Source organism: Bubalus bubalis, chromosome 12 (assembly GCF_019923935.1).
Source record: "Bubalus bubalis isolate 160015118507 breed Murrah chromosome 12, NDDB_SH_1, whole genome shotgun sequence".
In the NCBI taxonomy this organism is placed as follows: Eukaryota; Metazoa; Chordata; class Mammalia; order Artiodactyla; family Bovidae; genus Bubalus; species Bubalus bubalis.
The window spans coordinates 3,678,846-3,697,210 of NC_059168.1; the positions used below are offsets into that span (position 1 = coordinate 3,678,846).

Below are 18,365 nucleotides of genomic sequence, written 5' to 3' on the forward strand. Positions count from 1 at the left end.
AGGCAGTAGGGGGCTGAGAGGGAAAGCCCACTTAGCCCGTGTGAGAAACAGGCTGTGGCTTCTAGGTTTTCCAGCTTAGGTTATGTTGTGCTTCTGTTTCAGCCTCCAGCCGGCTTCCCCCTACACTGCATTCTATGGAAGTGGGTTTCTCTTCACCACCCTAGAAACACTGGAGGGAATTCAGAGAAGCTGGCTTTTCCAGAAGCTTTCCATAGGCATACACATAACCCGTCCACCAGAAAATCTGGCCTCTCCATTGCCTCCCCCAGACTTCTAGGACTTACTCTGAGGTTTCTCTAGTTTGGCCTCAGATCTGAGTCTGGGTTCTGGGAACAGCAGAGGCAGGTGTGATTGGAGAAGCCGTGGACAACAGACGGCAGACACAGGCTTTACATTCTAGGGTGACAGGGCGCCCTCCTCGCACACAGGGGCGGGAGGCCCCTCTTCCACCCTGCCTGTCCCAGAGTGAATGCGGCGGCGGCCCCGTGACAGCTCCCACCCTCCTTCAGGACGGGGTCACTCTGGTGAACTGTAGCAGCATGGCCCTGGGCACAGCCGAGGTCCTGCCAGTCTGTGACCCTGGGAGAGAGCTGCGTCCACCGCTTGTCCCCTCCACATGGAGGGGGCACGCTCTGAGACCACTTTGTTGCTTTACTGGGAAGAGGGCAGGCGGTGCCTGCAGTCACGTGCCTGGCTCCCAGCCCTGCCCCTGGAGTGACACTCTGCTCACCTCCAGGCCAGCAGAGGCCGTGTGTAGATCAGGGGGGCCCTTCTGACCACACGTGGCCTCCCTTCCTCTTCCCAGGCAGGGCCCACCACCTAGCCAAGGGGGCTGCGGCCTTAGGCCCCCACAGGAGCCTCACGGACACCATGACCTGCCCCTGGATAGAGTGTTGCCTGCCAGGCCTTCCTGCCCGCTGTAGACTTGGCTGCTAAGATAAGAGAGAAACAGATGGAAGGCCAGAGGTTAAGATTCGTGATCTTTCTCTTCAGGGGCCAGTCAGAAGGCAGTCCATTCTCACTCTGCAGTCATGAGGCTGGATGGAGAGAGGAACCACAAGATCAGCAGAGGCTCTGGGTGGTGGTGGTGATTTAGAACATCTGAGGATGGAAGCCCAGTGTGCCTTGGGGCTGAGTTTTTTAATGTCATGAAGGCTTTGTGACATTAGGCTAAATATATATGTGAAATCTCTGCTTTAGTGAGAAACAGGCAGGATAATATAAGATGAGGCGATATGCTCAGGAAAGGGGTCACTGACCCGCTTGTTGATGGTTTGGGTTGACTCTAAGCTTAACTCTGGCTCCAAGACGGCTTCAGCACAGGCGACTCTAGGTGTTCATGATCGCCAGGACACTCACGTGTCCAGATACGTTCTCAATTCTAATGGGGAAGATGCCCTCCAGAAAAGAAAAACCAGAGCCATCATTAAAATGAGTTGCCATGTGAGGTTTCAATACTAATTTTTTATTTAAAAAGTAGATGTTCTTAAAATAATTTGTCAATATACTTAAAAAAACATGAAGCTTTGAAATAATTAAAGCCGTCTTTCTAAAAGTCTATCCAAGACCTTCTCAGTGTGCACTATGGATTCCTAAAAATTATGCAGCCATTGTGATGGGTTTTAAGTGGTTCTACCTTAGGATGAGGCGGGCTGGAAGTGCCAGCTCCCACTGCACAGAGCCACCCCTCCACACCTGAGTGCCAGGCGCCTGGCGGAGCTTGTCTGAATACTGGATGATAGAGCTGGTGTGCAGTCAGCCTCATCAGTCAGATTTTGTAAATTCACACCAAATTCAAACAGGAAAGTAAACATGACTTACAAATTAAAGTGTAACCTTGCCTGTAGTTTCAAGTGTATTCAGCCAGCTAAACCAGTAATTAGCCTCTTTAACATGTAAATAAAAGGTAATGTTGAAGTTCACAAATTATTCTTTGTTCCTCAAAGCAGTTTGACGTTTATTAGTGATAGGTGGTTTCCAAAAAGTGTGTACATTTCTTTGTAAATGGAGAAGCCATATCTGAAATAGTCGGATGAGTTTCCAAAGATTGAAGAACCACCTCTGTAGCTTCTGCTTCCAATAGAATATTTTTATCCGATTACTGGATGTTAAACCAACATAATCTTTGCTTCCTCTGGGGGCTCCCTGCTCATACGGCCCTGGCACTCAGCACAGATGAGACACACCTGGCTGAAGGCTTGGAGGCTCTGTGACAAAGCATATCTGAGCTACTAAATTACTTTGTAACAAACAGGTGGATATTTTTCTAAACTACCTGCATTTATCTTTTGAATAAAATTGCTGTCGTACCAAAATTATTTTACATGTTCTTGATAATGAGATTGTCATTTTCACCTTAAAAGGCTTGAGCAATCGCCACTGATATTTTTTTAAAATGCATGACATAATGGTCTTCATACAACTTGAAATACTTTTTTAAAAAATCAGTTTCTTGGTAACTGCAAATTTTGCATCTCATAAGGGGATTTTGTACTAAATTTGATAACTAGTTGATTTAACTGTTAGTCTTAGGATAATATAAAACTATCAACTCCTCCTCCTGTGCTACAGGAAGTCATTCCTGTTTGGAATCGCTTTTGCCTTTGGGTCTGCTGTTGACCAGAACATCCCCCAGAGAGCTCCCCTGAGGTCCCAGTGGGGACATGAGGCCTGTCGAAGGCTCATCCTTCTGCAGAGCATCTGCTTTGCCCACTGGGTTGCCATGACAACTTGTGATCAGTGCAGCAGGAGAGGCTGGTGGCAGATTCTCTAGGGAAGGGCCCCCGCAGGCTCTCAGTGGCTCAGTGGAGCTCTTCAAAGAGGTGACCTTGGTGGGGTCACTTCTTCAGGACACTCCAGCATGGCTGTGTGCCCAGGATGCATCTCCTAGATGGCGGCAGCATGTGAGAGCCACCTTCCGAGCCAGATGGTTTTGCAACACGTTAAAGGAAGGAAAATCAGCATTTGAATTTGAGACCGTTAACAGCCTTTGCCCACAGAGAAAATGCAGCTGTTTATAAAGTCTCTCAGCAAGAGTAGCACTCTTCCCACTGAATTTTCTATGACAGACCCTTTGAACTAGTTAGCATCAACTTCTCAGATAAACCTGATGTGCAATACATGAAACCATTATCTTAAAAAAAAAAAGCCATCCTCCACTTGGATACGTGATGCTTTTGGAAGGGCAACCTTGCATCCCAGACAGGCCATGTCCATCTCTCTGCTTCTTAACTACCTTGTTCAGAAACCCGCCATCTTGCGTGTACTGTTGTAAATGAGTCTGGCACCCATTTAAACTAATATTTTTTTTTAATGCTATGAAAATAATCATTTCATCTGAGTTTAAGTCTTTTCTTTTTTCCTTTTTTACTGCTATCATTTCTTGTGCTTGTTTTTTTCCCCAGTGAGGGTTGTCGGAGAGAAAATACAATGAAGAATGTTGGAAGTCGCAAATATGCATTTAATTCCCTGCAGCTGAAGGCTTTCCCCAAGCATTACAGGCCTCCTGAAGGGACTTACGGAAAAGTTGAAACATGAACACACGGTCTCCTCTCATTAGCTGTTCCGTAATAAACGTCGGTGCCCTCTAGTCTATACATGAATTCTTCAAGAAGACCTGAAGGATTGGTTTTTACTTTTGTGTTTTTAAAATATTTCACTAAAGAGTCTATGGAGCATGTGTTTTTTTGCGTTGGAATCCATAGCAGGTATTGTCGGGCTCACTACCGTGGATAGTAACAACTGCCCCTTCAAGTAGCCTTCAGCCGTCACCACACGGATATCAGTAGTTACCTGTATGAACCAAGCCAGGTGCATCTGAAATGCTGAAACTTTTTAAAATGCACACTTAGGCAGCTGCTCACCTTATTTTTCTACTGAGTAATCCCAACTTGAACATTGATTTACAACCTACTTTTAAAAATCCCCATGGAAAATAGTAAACAGTAGTTTAAATGATTGGATCCTGGGCAGACCTCTCAATGTGAACTGTTCAAGGGAAGTTTTGGGAAAAGCAGCTTGCTGTCTCACGCGGGCAGGGCAAGTGCATCTATGCATCGGCCTGCCAGTGCCTACACAGGTGGAACCAGCAGCTGAAGGAAAGGCTGTAAGATGTGTCAGAAGACAGCACCTGCAAAGCCACCCACGGTGGGGTCACCGCTGTCCCTTAGGGGACAAGGTGTTTGGGGAGGTGGTGAGGCCAGCTGTCTCTAGCCCTGGCCCCAGAGCGCAGGACCGCTCATGTGGTATGTCTGATGTCTGTCAGTCAACAATGGGGAATTTTGCATAGAGACAGTGGACACCAAAATATTTTACAAATAGGTCTCTGGTGGGTTTCTCAATTTTTTTGGCCTTCGAGAAGATAATGCAATCATGTTTGAATGTCTGATGAAAGTGTCTTTAGGTTTGCAATAATTGTTACTACCCTCTACTCAAGTCTGTTATGTAAGATGGCTGTTGAGAACGTTGAACTGTCTCCTGAAATGAGATTTTGAAAGGGATTAATGGGCCATAAGACTTAGGAATTTCACAGAAAATTATGTTTGGTCATCTATTCTAAGATGATGAGTCATCTGCACAGAGCAGAGTTTTTTTCTTAGTTTATGTTTTATCAATTGTTTTTTTATCATTATTATGTTTACATGTTATTTAAAAGGCTGTAAAAGAAATACGTGTGGCACATATTCATGATGTTGATCCTAAAGATTTGTGAACCCTTAGGAAGTTCCTGTATCTGAAATTCTAAATGTTATTCTTTGGGCTCTTTAGAAATGCCACCAGGCAACAGGTAACAGACTTGGGCCTGGGGAGCACAGGCAAGACCACCCTGTGCAGGGATGCAGGGTGGACATCAGGTATGGGTGAAACCAGATGACCTCCCGGACCCCCTCCTCCTCAGAGGTCAGTTCACACACGGAGCCTGCTGTCCGCCGACGCCCACTGGTGAGTGTGAACTGGTGTGGAGCCTGGGTCAGTGAGGCGCACGTAGGCAGGAAACTTGCCCAGCAAGCCCACTGTACCTACCGCTGGTGTCAGCTTCTCCCGCCGTGTCCATCCCCGTCCAAAGACGGCTTTGTGATGGCAGATTTAGTCTTTCACCTCCACCATTTCATTGTCTGGTTAGCTCTACATTTCCATCTTTACTCACTTTAACATCACTACATTTAAAAAAATTCCCTTGAATTTTTAATGTTATTCATACAACTTTCAGATTTTTTTTTGGTCTGAAGAGCATTACCTGCATTTATCAAAAGGGAATACAGCAAATGCTGTGTCATCTGTTTGCAGTTTTGCATGTGGCACCTTTTTGTGAATATTCTCCTAATTTTGTCTGCATATTATCGATCACCAAAAGAGTCTAAGACTTGGCTAATCACATAGAAGATACTCTGGTTGCAGTATTCCACCTGAGTGTGACTCCCTGGCTCCTGTGTGACCATGGGTCTCCCAGCGGCACTGGGCATGCTCGCCGAGGGGGGCCACACTGCTCACCGCGATAGCCGCGGCTCCTCAGGTCACACGGGAGCTTTGAGTTTCCCGCGGCAGAAGACAGGCAGTGGTCCAGGTCTCTGTAACATAGGGGTTCCAGCCAGGGTTCCCTATAAGGCCCCCACTTAGAAATGTTGTGACGTACCGAAAACTCAGATGGGTTCTGTCAAAGTGTCTGCAGCTCAGCTGCCTCTGGTTTCCTTTAAAACATGTACAAACATTATACAATACAGTTTTGTCCCTACACAATTGTATTTGCCAACCTTAGTGCATTAAGGTACTTTTATTTATTTGTTTTGGACAGTATTAATAAGCATATAGTTACTGTTTTATATATTCTTAGCTCATTCAAAGCCATGTATGCTATAAATGTGCGAGTCTTTAGAATGACAAATAATAAACAACTGACAACATGAAACCCGGCCTGAGTCATTCTGTTACCTGAGGATGCTTCTGGGGCAGCACCTGGCTGGACCATCACCGATGGGCACTGCACTGCGTGTCTATAAACATGAAAATTCTCGCTTATAGTCCTGTTTGCATGTCAGATTTTGTGTGCACCCTGTGAGAGTGGCGTTCCAGCTAAGCCCTGCTGGCTTTCAAAGCCAAATGCTCTGGAGGCTCCTCTTCCCAAAGCTGGAGCCCCAGGCTGGGGAGCCTGACCTGGGGCTCAGCGCTCACTCTTACCGGGGGAACCTCTGCAGTGTGTAAACTGTGGCCTGACCACTGGGGATATGATTTAAGTGTATTGCTAGTGTACCTCTCTACCTGTCTTATTGAGGCTCCTCCTTTGACTTTGGTTGTGGAGTATCTTTTTTAGGTTCTGGTCTTTTTTACTGATGGCTATTCAGCAGGCAGTTGTGGCCTGGGTGTGCTCATGAGAGGAGGTGGGCTCAAGGCCCTGCTACTCTGCCCTCCTGTCCCGGAAGCCGAGGCCATGTAAGCCAAGGCCACCGTGCCCGCCACAAGATGGACCACGTGTGCACAGTAAGTATCAGAGACAAAACCCTTTACACCTCCAGCAGGAGACGAGGACTCCTGAGATCTGTGCTCAGCATGGACACAGCAGGCAGAGGCGAGGGGCTGGCACCACACCTTTCTGAGTGCCAGCTGGCTCTGCACGTATCCTCCCGCGTCCACGAGTGTGGGCAGCTGGCAGTCCATCCGTGACTCGCTGAAGTGCTGCCCCGTGGTCTCGCTGCTCACTGTTGCACCCTGTGCTTGGCACACCTGACTGGGACCTCCCTCGGACAGATTCCTAGCAGTAGAAATGTACAGCTAAAGGATAATTTAAACGTTCTGAAATTTTTGGACTTTTAGTATTACCACAGTACTCACAGAACATTAATTAACCTATCACCTGGAACACCCGCCTTTCCCTTTGTCGTTGGAGCTGGAGATGGCACCTTGTTCCACTTCTATTTCTTTGATTACTCTGAAACTGAACAGCTTTTATACTACATTCATGCTTCTACTTTTGTAACTTCGACTGTTGGTCTTTTTCACGTGACTGTTTTTAATACTATATTCTTGTCGTATTTTGCAGTTTTTTAAAAAACCTATTTGTCAATTGTCTTTTGGTTTCATTGATGGTAGGTAAGGGGTCTGCGTGCTAAGTTGCTTCAGCTGTGTCTGACTCTTTGTGACCCTATGAACCATACCCCGCCAGGCTCCTCTGTCCACAGGATTCTCCAGGCAATAATGGGGTGGGTTGCCATGCCCTCCTCCAGGGGATCTTCCTGACCCAGGGATCGAACCCCCAGCTCTTATGTCTCCTGCACTGCAGGTGGATTCATTACTGCTGAGGTACTGGGGAAGTCCAGGTAGGGGTCTACAGAAGTGAAAACATACTGTGTGATGATGTACATACCTGTCTTTTCATTTTGCTGCTTTTTCTGAAATGAGTCCTGGCTTCCCCACTGAAGTGACCACTGGCCCCATCCTCGTCCAAGAAGAAGCTGCCATGCTGTGTCCTCACTGTGGGAGGACAGTGTGCTCGTCTCCTTGCACACCCACGGTTGAAATCCACTTATGGTTCCTGCTTTTGCTCTGATACTGAGGTTAAATAAAAAATACTCGCCTGTTCTTACTTCTAGAACTTTGGTGGTTTGCTTTACATTTAGAGTGGTTCATCGGGGATGATTCCTGGCACAAGGCATGAGTTCTGTCTGCTGTAGTCTGCATGACTCCCTCTAAGCCAGCCCGAACGTTGCTTCTTTAAAGAGAAGGTAAAAGTTGTAAGCCACTGGCCACAGTCACCAGGCACTTCCTGCTGCCCCTCCTCAATGCCACCCCAGGCTTCCATTCCAGCCTGTAGTGGGTGACTTGGTTCAGCCGGGCTGCTTGGTTCTAGGGGCAGTGACCACGGAGGTTCTGATCTGAGGAAGCTAAGAGGAACTGGCTGTTGGGAGTTCCCGTTTGTAACTTTGCTGAGGACATAAACAATCCTGTTGAAACAGTGCTTTTGAAAGGGCCCTTACTTTTGTTACTTTCTTGAAGGCTGTTCTAACCTGTCTCCTTTTTTAAAAGACTTTTTTGGAAAAAAACAAAAAACAAAACCTTTTTTGACACAGTTGATTTACAATGTTGCGTTATTTTCTGGTATACAGCACAGTGACTCAGTCCTATATCTGTGTATATGTATATTCTTTCATATTTTCCACTAGAGGTTTTCACAAGTTACTGAGTATAGTTCACTGTACTATATATAGTAATGTGTATATACGGTTAATCCCAAACTTGCGTCCCTCACCCCACTTCTCCTACAGTAGCCACAGGTCTGTTTTATATGTCTGAGAGAGTGTTTCTGTGTGCACACTTTTAAAATTATGGCTGCACTGCAGCATGTAGAATCTAGTTCCTTGACCAGGGATCAAACCCTGGGCCACCTGCTTTGGGAGCATGGAGCCTGAACCCCTGGACCATCAGGGAAGTTCCTATTTCTGTTTCTTTGTACCATATTTTAGATTCCATATATAGGTGATATACGTTTCTGTCTGACTTGATAATCTCTAGGTCCACCCATGTTGCTGCAAATGGCATTATTTCATTCTTTTTTTATTCTGAGTAGTATTCCATTGTGTGTAAATATACACACACACGCACCACCCCACACATCTTTATCCATGCGTCTGCTGACGGGCGTCTAGGCTGCTTCCATGCCCTGGCCATTGTAAACAGTGCTGCAGGGCACACTGGGGTGCAGGTACCTTTTTGAATTCGTTTTCTCCAGATCCATGCCCAGGAGTGGGATTGCTGCCTCATATGGTAACTCCATTTTTAGTTCAAGGAACCTCTGCACTGCTTTCCGTAGTGGCTGCACCAATTTACATGCTATGTGCTTTGCTGAAACATCAACCAGAGAGTTCGAACCATTTTTGACGGCTCCCTGCAGTGTCCACCCCCAGCCTCGCGCTCCTGTGCTGTAGTCGTGAGGTCTCACTTCCTGCACAGGGTGACCCCCCGTCAGGCGGCAGAGTTCCCAGCGCTGCCTTCTGTTCTGGGCTGGCGAGCGCCAGCAGCTGCGCCAGTGGAAGGGCTGGGCCTCATGTCTGGACATCCTCTGGGGGCAGCACCTTCTGGCAAGAAGCCCTCGTGAAACTCTCCATGTGGAGGGGAACCAATTCTTCCTTCCTCCAAACGTCTTCCCTTACAAGCCTCTCTCAAGTTTTTTTTACTGCAGTTACTGCTCTGCAGTATATGAACCCTAGTCCAGAAGCACAAAGTTCCGGGAGACGGCACAGCTCAGGGGGAGGCCAGGGCTGCCCTACAGCTGGTGATGCCTCTATATACTTTTAAATGTACCTCCTCTCAGAGGCCCTTTCCAAAAGTAGGAAGTAATTACATTTACAGTGGATCAAACTGAGTATTTGAGTAAGGAAAACAGAAATGAAAATTCAGTCCCTCAGAGGTAAGATCTGCCTTGAGGTAAGATCTGCCTTTAATTCCCACGAGCACCCAGCAGCACAGGCACTAGAGGGGGGAGTGATTGGAGAGATGGAAACTTGTATTTGGCACACACCATGCTCCCAACAGGATCCTGGAAGCAAAAGAGCACTGGCCAGAATAGAGCATCCAGTGCTTGGTTTATACCGACTGCGGGTGCTGACAGCCACGGGTCGGCCCAAGGGTCAGCCCACAGTGTGTCTGGGCGTCAGATGGTGACGTCCCGTGGAGAGCGCAGGTGGGGGCTTTGTCCTGAACTGTGTCCTGAACTGCAGCAGGGCGCTGTGAGGGGAGCCATGCAGGGTGCCTCCTGCGCCCACAGCTTAGCCTGTGCCACTCGGGAGAATCCTCTCCCCAGTCTGAGGTTGGGCAAATGGGTAACAACTTTGTCTTCTTTTTATTACCGCTCTCACTACCTAGGCTCTGACACAGATTCCACACTCCCAAGCCCCCACCTTGGACCCCCTCTGGGCTTCTGCATTACTTGGCACTGACCGCTTCCTGCACCGGGCTTCCATTGGGCCTTTTTGGCCAGTCCAGGCAGGTCTGCATTTAATCACTCTATGTTGCACCCTTGAACACACACCAGTCAGGCTGAGGAGAACAGGAAATGTGCTTGCTCTCTGTGAGGAGGAGCCTGCCTGTGTCAGAGAGGAAGGCAGGGTGTGGCACTTCACCCCACCTCCCTAATGCTCCCCTCGCTCTGGGCCTCTGTGGTTCCCTCTCCTGCTCCTCTCTACTCTGACCAGCCCTCTTCACTTCCATCGGCTGTTATCCTCCACCTATCACCAGCACTGTGGTGGTCCCTAGGTTTCTTCTGTCACACTTCATATGTTCCTTCTGAAAAATCTTGTTAGTCTTTCATATAGAATAAATTACCAATTATTTGGTAAGCAGTTACCGAATAATTTGCTAATGACCCTTAAATTTCCAGGTCTATCCTAGACTCTGCCCAGACTCATCTGAATATCAACCACATGCCAGCCATTCCACCTGAGTGTCTCGTTGGTGTCCCAAACACAGCATGTCAACACCAAACTCACATTCTGTCCTCCAGACTAGCTGAGCTCTCCTAGGATAAATGACCTCCCCTTCCCATCAGCCACTAAGAGCCTGTCTCTTCAACCCATCCCATAATTTCCATCCACATAGTCACAGCCCTGGTCCCCGTCTTGAGTTCATTCTGATCTAGACCACTTCCCCTCAGCTTTCTTATTCCTCTTTTCAAGGCCCATTTCAGACAGATTGCCCTCTTTTACGGTAATTTTTATCCACAAAATGAGCTGACCCTTAAAAAAAAAGTTCCTCTAGTCAGTCTTGAATATATACCTATTATATCATGCACATCTCGTTCATCATGTCACTTACCTTTTACTTTGTCCAGCATGTTACTTTGAGTTTCAACAGCAAGTATAACGCCTCACACAGGAGCTACTCAAAAAAGTTTACTGAAGGGAAAGATGTTTTTGATCAATTGAAATCTTACCTGTTTCATTACTAGACTATTGCTTTTCTCTATATAATAGCTAAATATAAGGAATCAAATTCAACAGGCTCAAGGGAGAAGGCAAGCTTAACAGCATACATGACAAACACCAGGACAGTGGTTTTCTCTGGGGGTGAGCAAGAGGGTCTCTGAAGAATGTCAGGCATTACTGAGGGGTCAGACAATATTCCACTGATCTGGATGCTACTTATACATGACTTACTTTATAGTTAATCGATAAATTATAAAAATACTCTTATTGGGACCAGCCTCACACACCCAGTGGACAGGCCCCCAAATTCTGCAAGACAAAAGGCAGTGGCACAATATATTTAAAGTGATAAAAGGGAAAAGCCTACAAACTAATAATAATCCACCCAGCAAAGCTTTCATTCTGGTTTGATGGAGAGATCAAACGTTTTACAGACAAGCAAAAGCTATTTAAAGAGTTCAAGCACCACAAAACCAGCTTTATAAGAAATGTTAAAAGACCTTCTCTAAGTGAAAAAGAAAAGGCTAGGAGGAGAAAAATGAGAGTCACGAAAGGAAAAAGCTCGCTGCTAAAGTCAGTAAATTAACACCTTACTGACCAGGGAAATTCTGCAGAAACTAATGCCTGTGGCTGGTGATTGGTTATGTAAGTAAGTGCTGAAATGCCTCTGGTCAGTCCATAACCTTTGGGTAACAAAAGATATATTAATGTGTCTCTAGTCAATAATGTGTTAACCATGTACAAAGCTAGTAGGAGGTTAAAGTAGTAAAACCATCTGTATCCTCAATAAGTAGTTACTGGTTATATAAATATTTAAAATATGAAAACTGGTAGTTGTTGAGGGAGAGGAGCAAAATGCAGGGTTAGTTACAATGCATCTGAAGTTATGAGATTAGAAACATATATAAAATAATGTACATACACACAAAAAAAGAGGAATCATAACTCTAAAGACAGTCATCAAATCACAAGGGAAGAAAACAAAAGAAGGAAGAGGAACAAAAAAGAACTACGAGAACAATCCCCAAACAACTAATGAGCTAAATGCTCCAATCAAAAGACAGTGATGGATATTTCTTTAAAAACTAGAACTAATTCATGTTGATGTATGGCAAAACCAATACAATACTGTAAAGTAATTAACCTCCAATTAAAATAAATAAATTTATTAAAAAAAAAAAAACACTAGAACTAAAACTGCCATATGACCCAGCAATCCCACTACTGGGCATATGCCCTGAGAAAATCATCATTCAAAAAGATAAATGTACCCCAATGTCCACTGCAGGGCTGTTTACAACAGGACCTGGGACCAACCTAGATGTCTGTCAACATATGAATAAAGATGTGGTACATATACAATGGAATACTCAGCCATAAAAATGAATACATTTGAGTCAGTCCTAGTGAGGTGTATAACCCTAGAGCCTGCTATACAGAGTGAAGTAAATCAGAAAGAAACATATTATTACACACACACACACACACACGGAAATCTACAAGAATGGTGCTGACATGCCTATTTGCAGAACAGGAACATTGAGAAAGACACAGACCTGTGGACACAGCAGGGGAAGAAGAGGGTGGGACAGGCCGAGGAGCACTGAAACCTATGACTGTGTGTAAGACAGACAGCTAAGGGGGGTGCTGTATACCACAGGGAGCTCAGGGAGCTCAGCCTGGTGCTCTGTGACAACCAGCAGCGGTGAGGTGGGGTGGAGGGTGGGAGGGCGGTTTCACAGGAGGGGACATATGTATACTTATGGCTGATTCTTAACTGCTATAGGAGAAACCAACATGGTAAAGCAATTATCCTCCAATTTCAAAGGACAAGAGTGGCTGAGTAATAGAAAAACAAGACCCAATATATATACATTGCCTATAAGATACACACTTCTGACTACAGACACACACAGACAGAAAGGAAATGGGAAAAGGTATTTCATGCAAGTGGTAATCAAAACAAAGAGGGGGTAGCAATACTTATGCCAGGCTCCCACAAACCTTTAAAATGAAGACTAACAAGAGACAAAGAAGGACATTTATAATGACAGAGAGACCAAGAAGATATAACAATTGTTATATATGCACCCAAGATAAGAGGGGCTTCCCTGGTGGCTCAGATGGTAAAGAATCTGCTTGCAATGCGGGAGACCCAGGTTCGATCCCTGGGTTGGGAAGATCCCCTGGAGAAGGGAATGGCAACCCACTACTCCAGTATTCTTGCCTGGAGAATCTCATGGACAGGAGTCTGGTGGCCTACAGTCCATGGAATCACAAAGAGTTGGACACAACTGAGTGACTAACACTTTCACTTTCACCCGAGATAGTATCTAACAAAAAGGTACAAATCATCATCAGTAACGTAACAGTAGGACTTTTATATCTCAACGCCATCAATAGATCATCCAGAAAGAAAATCAATAAGGAAACACTGGCCTTAAATGACATTAAACCAGATGGACTTAATATATTTGGAACAGTCTAGCCAAGAGAAGGAGAATGCATTCTTTTCAAGAGAACATGGAACATTTTTCAGGACAGATGACATGGCTAGGCAATAAAGCAAGCCTTGGCAAATTTAAGAAAATTAAAACCCCTAAACATCTTTTCTGACCACAATTCTATGAGACTAGAAGTCAACTACAAGAAGAAGACTGCAAAAAAACACCGACACGGAGAGGCAAAACTACATGCTGCTGTACAAGCAGTGGCTCACCAAAGAAACCAGAGAGGAAAGCAAAACATAACGGAAAACAAAAGGCACAGTGATCCAAAATCTATGGGCTACTGCAAAAGGAGCTCTAAAGAGGCACGTTTATAGCAATAGCTTATCTCAGGAAATAAGAAAAATCTGAAATAAGCAATCTATCCTTACACCTAAAGGAACCAGAGAAAAAACAAAACCCAAAGTTGATAGAAGGAAAGAAATCATAAAGATCAGAGAAGAAATACATGAAATTGAGACTAAGAAAAAAAATAGAAATTATCAATAAAATTAAGATCTGGTTCTTTGAAGACAAAATTGATAAGCCTTTAGCCAGATTCATCTGGACAGAAGACCCAAATCAATAAAATTGTAAGAGAAAAAAGACATTACAACTTACCACAGAAATACATAGGGTCATAAGACTATACCACCAAGTATACCCCAATAAAATGGACAACCTAAAAGAAATGGAAAATTTCCTAGAAATGTACAATCTCCCAAGACTGAACCAGGAAGAAATAAAAAGTATGAATAGACCAATTCCCAGTAATTAAGTTGAATCAGTAATAAAAACTCCCAAAAACAAAAGTTCAGGACCAAATGGCTTCACAGGTGAATTCTACTAAACATTTAGAAGAGTGTTAACACCCATCTTTCTCAAACCGTTCCAAAAAATTGCAGAGGAATGAATGCTTCCAGAATCATTCTAGCCAGCAGCATCACCCTGATACCAAAGGTAGACAAAGATATCACAAAAATGAAAATTACAGGTCAAAATCACTGATGAAAACAGATGTAAAAATCCTCAACAAAACAGCAAACTGAATTCAACAACACATTAAAAAGATCACACACCATGATCATATGGAGTTTATCTCTGGGAGGCAAGGATGGTCCACTATCTGCAAATTACTCAATGTAACATAACATACCCCATTAGCAAACTGAAAAATAAAAATTACATGGCCAAAAAACAAAAAAATCATGATCATCTCAATACACGCAGAAAAAGCTTTTAACAAAATTCAACACCATTCATCATACTCTCTGGAAAGTAGCCACAGAGGGAATAACCTCAGTGTAATACAGGCCATATATAATAAGCTTATAGCTAACATCACACTTGACAGGGAAAAGCTAAAAGTATTTCCTCTAAGATCAGGAATAGAAAAATGCACGACTATTATTCAAAATAGTATTCAAAGTCTTACCCACAGCAACCAGACAAGAAACAGAAAATAAAAAGAGATTAAATTGGAAAGGAAGAAGTAAAACTATCCCTGTTTGCAGATGACATGACACTATATATAGAAAATTCTAAAGACACCACCAAAAAACTACCCGAGCTTACCAATGAATTCAGTAAAGCTGCAAGACAAAAACATACAGAACTATATTTCTCTACACTAACAATGAACTTTCAGAATGAGAACTTAAGAATTCCATTTACCACTGCATCAAAAAGAGTGCGATACCTAGCAATAAATCCAAGGAAGGAGATAGAGGCCATTACTCAGAAAACTGTGAGACAGTGAGGAAAGACCTGAAGACACGAACAGATGGAACAGTACACTGTGCTCATGGACTGGAAGAATACTGCGAAAGTGATCACACTACCCAAGGCAGTCACACACTCAGAGCATGCCTTATCCAAGTACCAATGGCATTTTTCACGAACCAGGACAATTAATGCTAAACTTTGTAGGGAAACAAAAGACCCCAAATAGCCAAACCAATCTTGAGAAAGAGTAACAGAGCTGGAGTTATACTCCCTGACTTCAGACTATACTACAAGGATTCAGTCATCAAAACATGATGGCACAAAACATACACAGCACAGTGGAGCTGAAAAGAGGCCAGCAATAACCCCACACATGCGGTCACTTAGCCCATGACAGAGGAGGAAGATACACAATGGGCAAAAGGCAACACCAGACAGCTTCATGTAAGAGAACGAAATCGGCAGACTTCCTCTCACTGCATACGAAAATAAAATCAAAATGGATTAAAGACCTAAGTGTAAGACTGGAAACCATAAAAAAAAGAAATCCTAGAACATAGAACACTCTTTGACAAACTAGCAATACTTTTCTAGATCAGCCTTTTAAAGCAAAGGAAACAAATACAAGAATAAACAAATGGGACCCAATTAAACTTTTGCAGAGCAAAGGAAAGTATCGACAAAATGAAAAGACAACTTTCTGAACAAGAGAAAATACTTGACAATGATATGACCAAGCAGGGGTTGATATCCAAAATATATAAACAGCTCCTACAACTCAGCATCAAACAAACAAATAACCTGCTTTAAAAATGGGCAGAAAACCTGAATAGATATTTTTCCAAAGACAACATACAGATGGCCAACGGGCACATGAAAATATGCTCAGTATCAGCAATCATCAGAGAAAGGCAGATCAAACCTTAAGACAGAATTGGCATCTATAGAAAGAACACAAGTAACAAATGTTGGTGAGGATGTGGGAAAAAGGGAGCTCCTGTGCACTGTGGTGGGAATGTAAATTGGTGCAGTCACAATGGAAAACTGTGGCGACTGCTTTAAAAACTAAAAGTAGAACTACCATATAACTCAGCAATTCCACCGCTGAGTATATATCCAAAGAAAAGGAAAACACTAATCTGAAGAGATACATGTACCCTAATGTTCTTAGCAGCATTATTTACAATAGCCAAACTATGGAAGCAACCTAAGTGTTCATCAACAGATAGATAAAGACATGATATATATACACGATACTACTCAGCCATAAAAAAACAATGAAACTTTGCTATCTGTAACAAGGTAGATGAACCAGGAGGGTATTAATCTTAGTGAAATAAGACAAAGATAAATACTGTATAATTTATATGTGGAATCTAAAAAACAAAATGAATTAATAAAACAACCAAACTTACAGATATAATAGAGAACAAACTAGTGGTTATCCCTGGGGCAACAGGAGGAGGAGGAGCAAGACGGGTAGTGGATTAAAAAGTACAAACTACTATGTATAAAATAAATACACTACAAGGATATACTGTCCAGCACCGAGAACAGAGCCAATATTTTATAAAAACTTTAATGGGTTATAATCTATAAAAATTGTGATCCCTGTGTTGTACACTTGAAACTTATAAAACATTGTGAATCAACTACACCTTAGTGAAGAAATCAACATCTTATTGACTTTTCTGATATATTTAACAGTAAAAATTACCTGTTAATCCATCGTTTAATGAAAACTGAAAAAATTTTTTAAATTCCACTTACAATAGCATCAAAAAGAGTAAAATAATTAGGAATAAACCTAACCAAAGACATAAAAGTCGTATACTCTGAAAACTACAAAATGTTGCTGAAATTAAAGACAGAAATAAATGAGAAGACATCCTATATGAATGGATTGGAAAACTCTGTATTGTTAAGACACCAATACTATTCAAAGTGTAGAGATTCAAAATATTCCCCATCAAAATCCCATTGGAATTCATTAAGAAATAGAAAAGTCCATTCTAAAATACACATGGAATCTCAAGGGACTCTGAACAGCCAAAACAGTCTTGACAAATAACAAAGTTGGAGGCCTTGTACTTCCTGATTTCAAAACTTAACAGAAACCTACAATAATCAAATCAGTGTGGCAATGGCATAAAGACAGACACATAGTGCAAAGGAATAAAGACCCAGAAATAAACCCTAGCGCTGATGGGCAAATAACTTTCCACAAGGAAGAAGACCATTCAAAGAGGAAACAACAATCTTGTCAACGTGGAAAACTGGACATCCACGTGCAAAAGGCTGAGACTGGACCCTAACCTTACACATACCAGCTCAAACGGGAACAGAGACCTAAACATAAGAAGATGATACAACTCCTAGGAGAAAACTTAGGGGAAGAGCTTTCTTGGACTGGAATTATTTCTCAGCACAGGCAACAAAAGTATTAAACAGATAAACTGGTCTATATCAAAAAACTACACATCAAAAGAACACAACCAACAGAGTGAAACAAAGTGGGAAAAAATATATTCAAATCATATATGTGATAAGGAGTTAATATCTAGAAAATGAAAAGAACTAGAATTTAATTAAAAAAAAGATCAAGCAACACTTTTTATATAAAAGACAAGGACCTTAATAGACATTCCTCCAGAGAAGATCTACAAACAGCTAACAAACACTTGAAATGACAAAACAGTGCTCCACATCAGTAGACATGGAGGACAGGGAAATGGGGAATTGTTTAATTGGTAAAGAGTTTCTGTTTTCCAAGATGAGAAGAGTTCTGGTGACTGGTTGCATAACAAGGTGAATTACTTAACACTACTGAACTGTATCCTTAAAAATGGTTTGGAGAAGGAAATGGCAGTCCACTCTAGTGTTCTTGCCTGGGAAATCCCATGGACAGAAGAGCCTGGTGGGCTACAGTCCATGGAGTCACAAGAGTTGGACACCACTGAGGCAGCAGGAGGCACTTGCTAGAGGCCCCAGAGCTTTTGACGGCAGAGCCAGAACTGTGGCTGAGGGCTCCCGGCTCCCAGGCCTCTTGATCCTGGCCTCTGTCACTAGATATGTGTGTAAAAAACTAGAATCTAAAACATGCCTGAGGGCTCCCCTAGTGGCTCGGTGGTGGGGAATCCGAGTACCAAAGCAGGAGACTTGAGTTTGATCCCTGGTCAGGGAAGACCCCGCGTGCCTCGGGAACCTAAGCCAGCGCGCCACACTTACTGACCCTGTGCTCTAG

The 18,365-nt window shown here is 43.4% G+C and overlaps 1 protein-coding gene and 1 long non-coding RNA gene across 10 annotated transcripts in view; one reads left to right on the forward strand and one right to left on the reverse strand.

Annotated features, from left to right (window-relative positions):
• INPP4A (inositol polyphosphate-4-phosphatase type I A) overlaps positions 1-5,905 on the forward strand; it is a 120,087-nt gene extending 114,182 nt beyond the window's left edge. For 7 of the 8 annotated variants that reach the window (XM_044925620.2, XM_044925627.2, XM_044925621.2 and 4 more), the window contains one exon: positions 3,405-5,905. In XM_044925620.2, the coding sequence (XP_044781555.1) occupies positions 3,405-3,537 (133 nt within the window). In that variant the 3' untranslated portion in view covers positions 3,538-5,905. Of the gene's footprint in view, positions 1-993; positions 2,324-3,404 lie in introns of those variants that run through there. The other variant, XM_044925623.2, reaches the window with a different exon arrangement.
• Positions 5,752-13,054, reverse strand: LOC123328391. Of its 2 annotated transcripts, XR_006543180.2 has the most exons (3): positions 8,697-13,054; positions 7,358-7,702; positions 5,752-6,745 (listed from the first exon to the last, which is right to left on the reverse strand). It is a non-coding gene; the product is annotated as an uncharacterized LOC123328391 (long non-coding RNA). The 2 variants fall into 2 exon arrangements; XR_006543181.2 differs by having other exon boundaries at positions 7,358-13,054.
• Between the last annotated feature and the right edge of the window lie 5,311 nt (positions 13,055-18,365).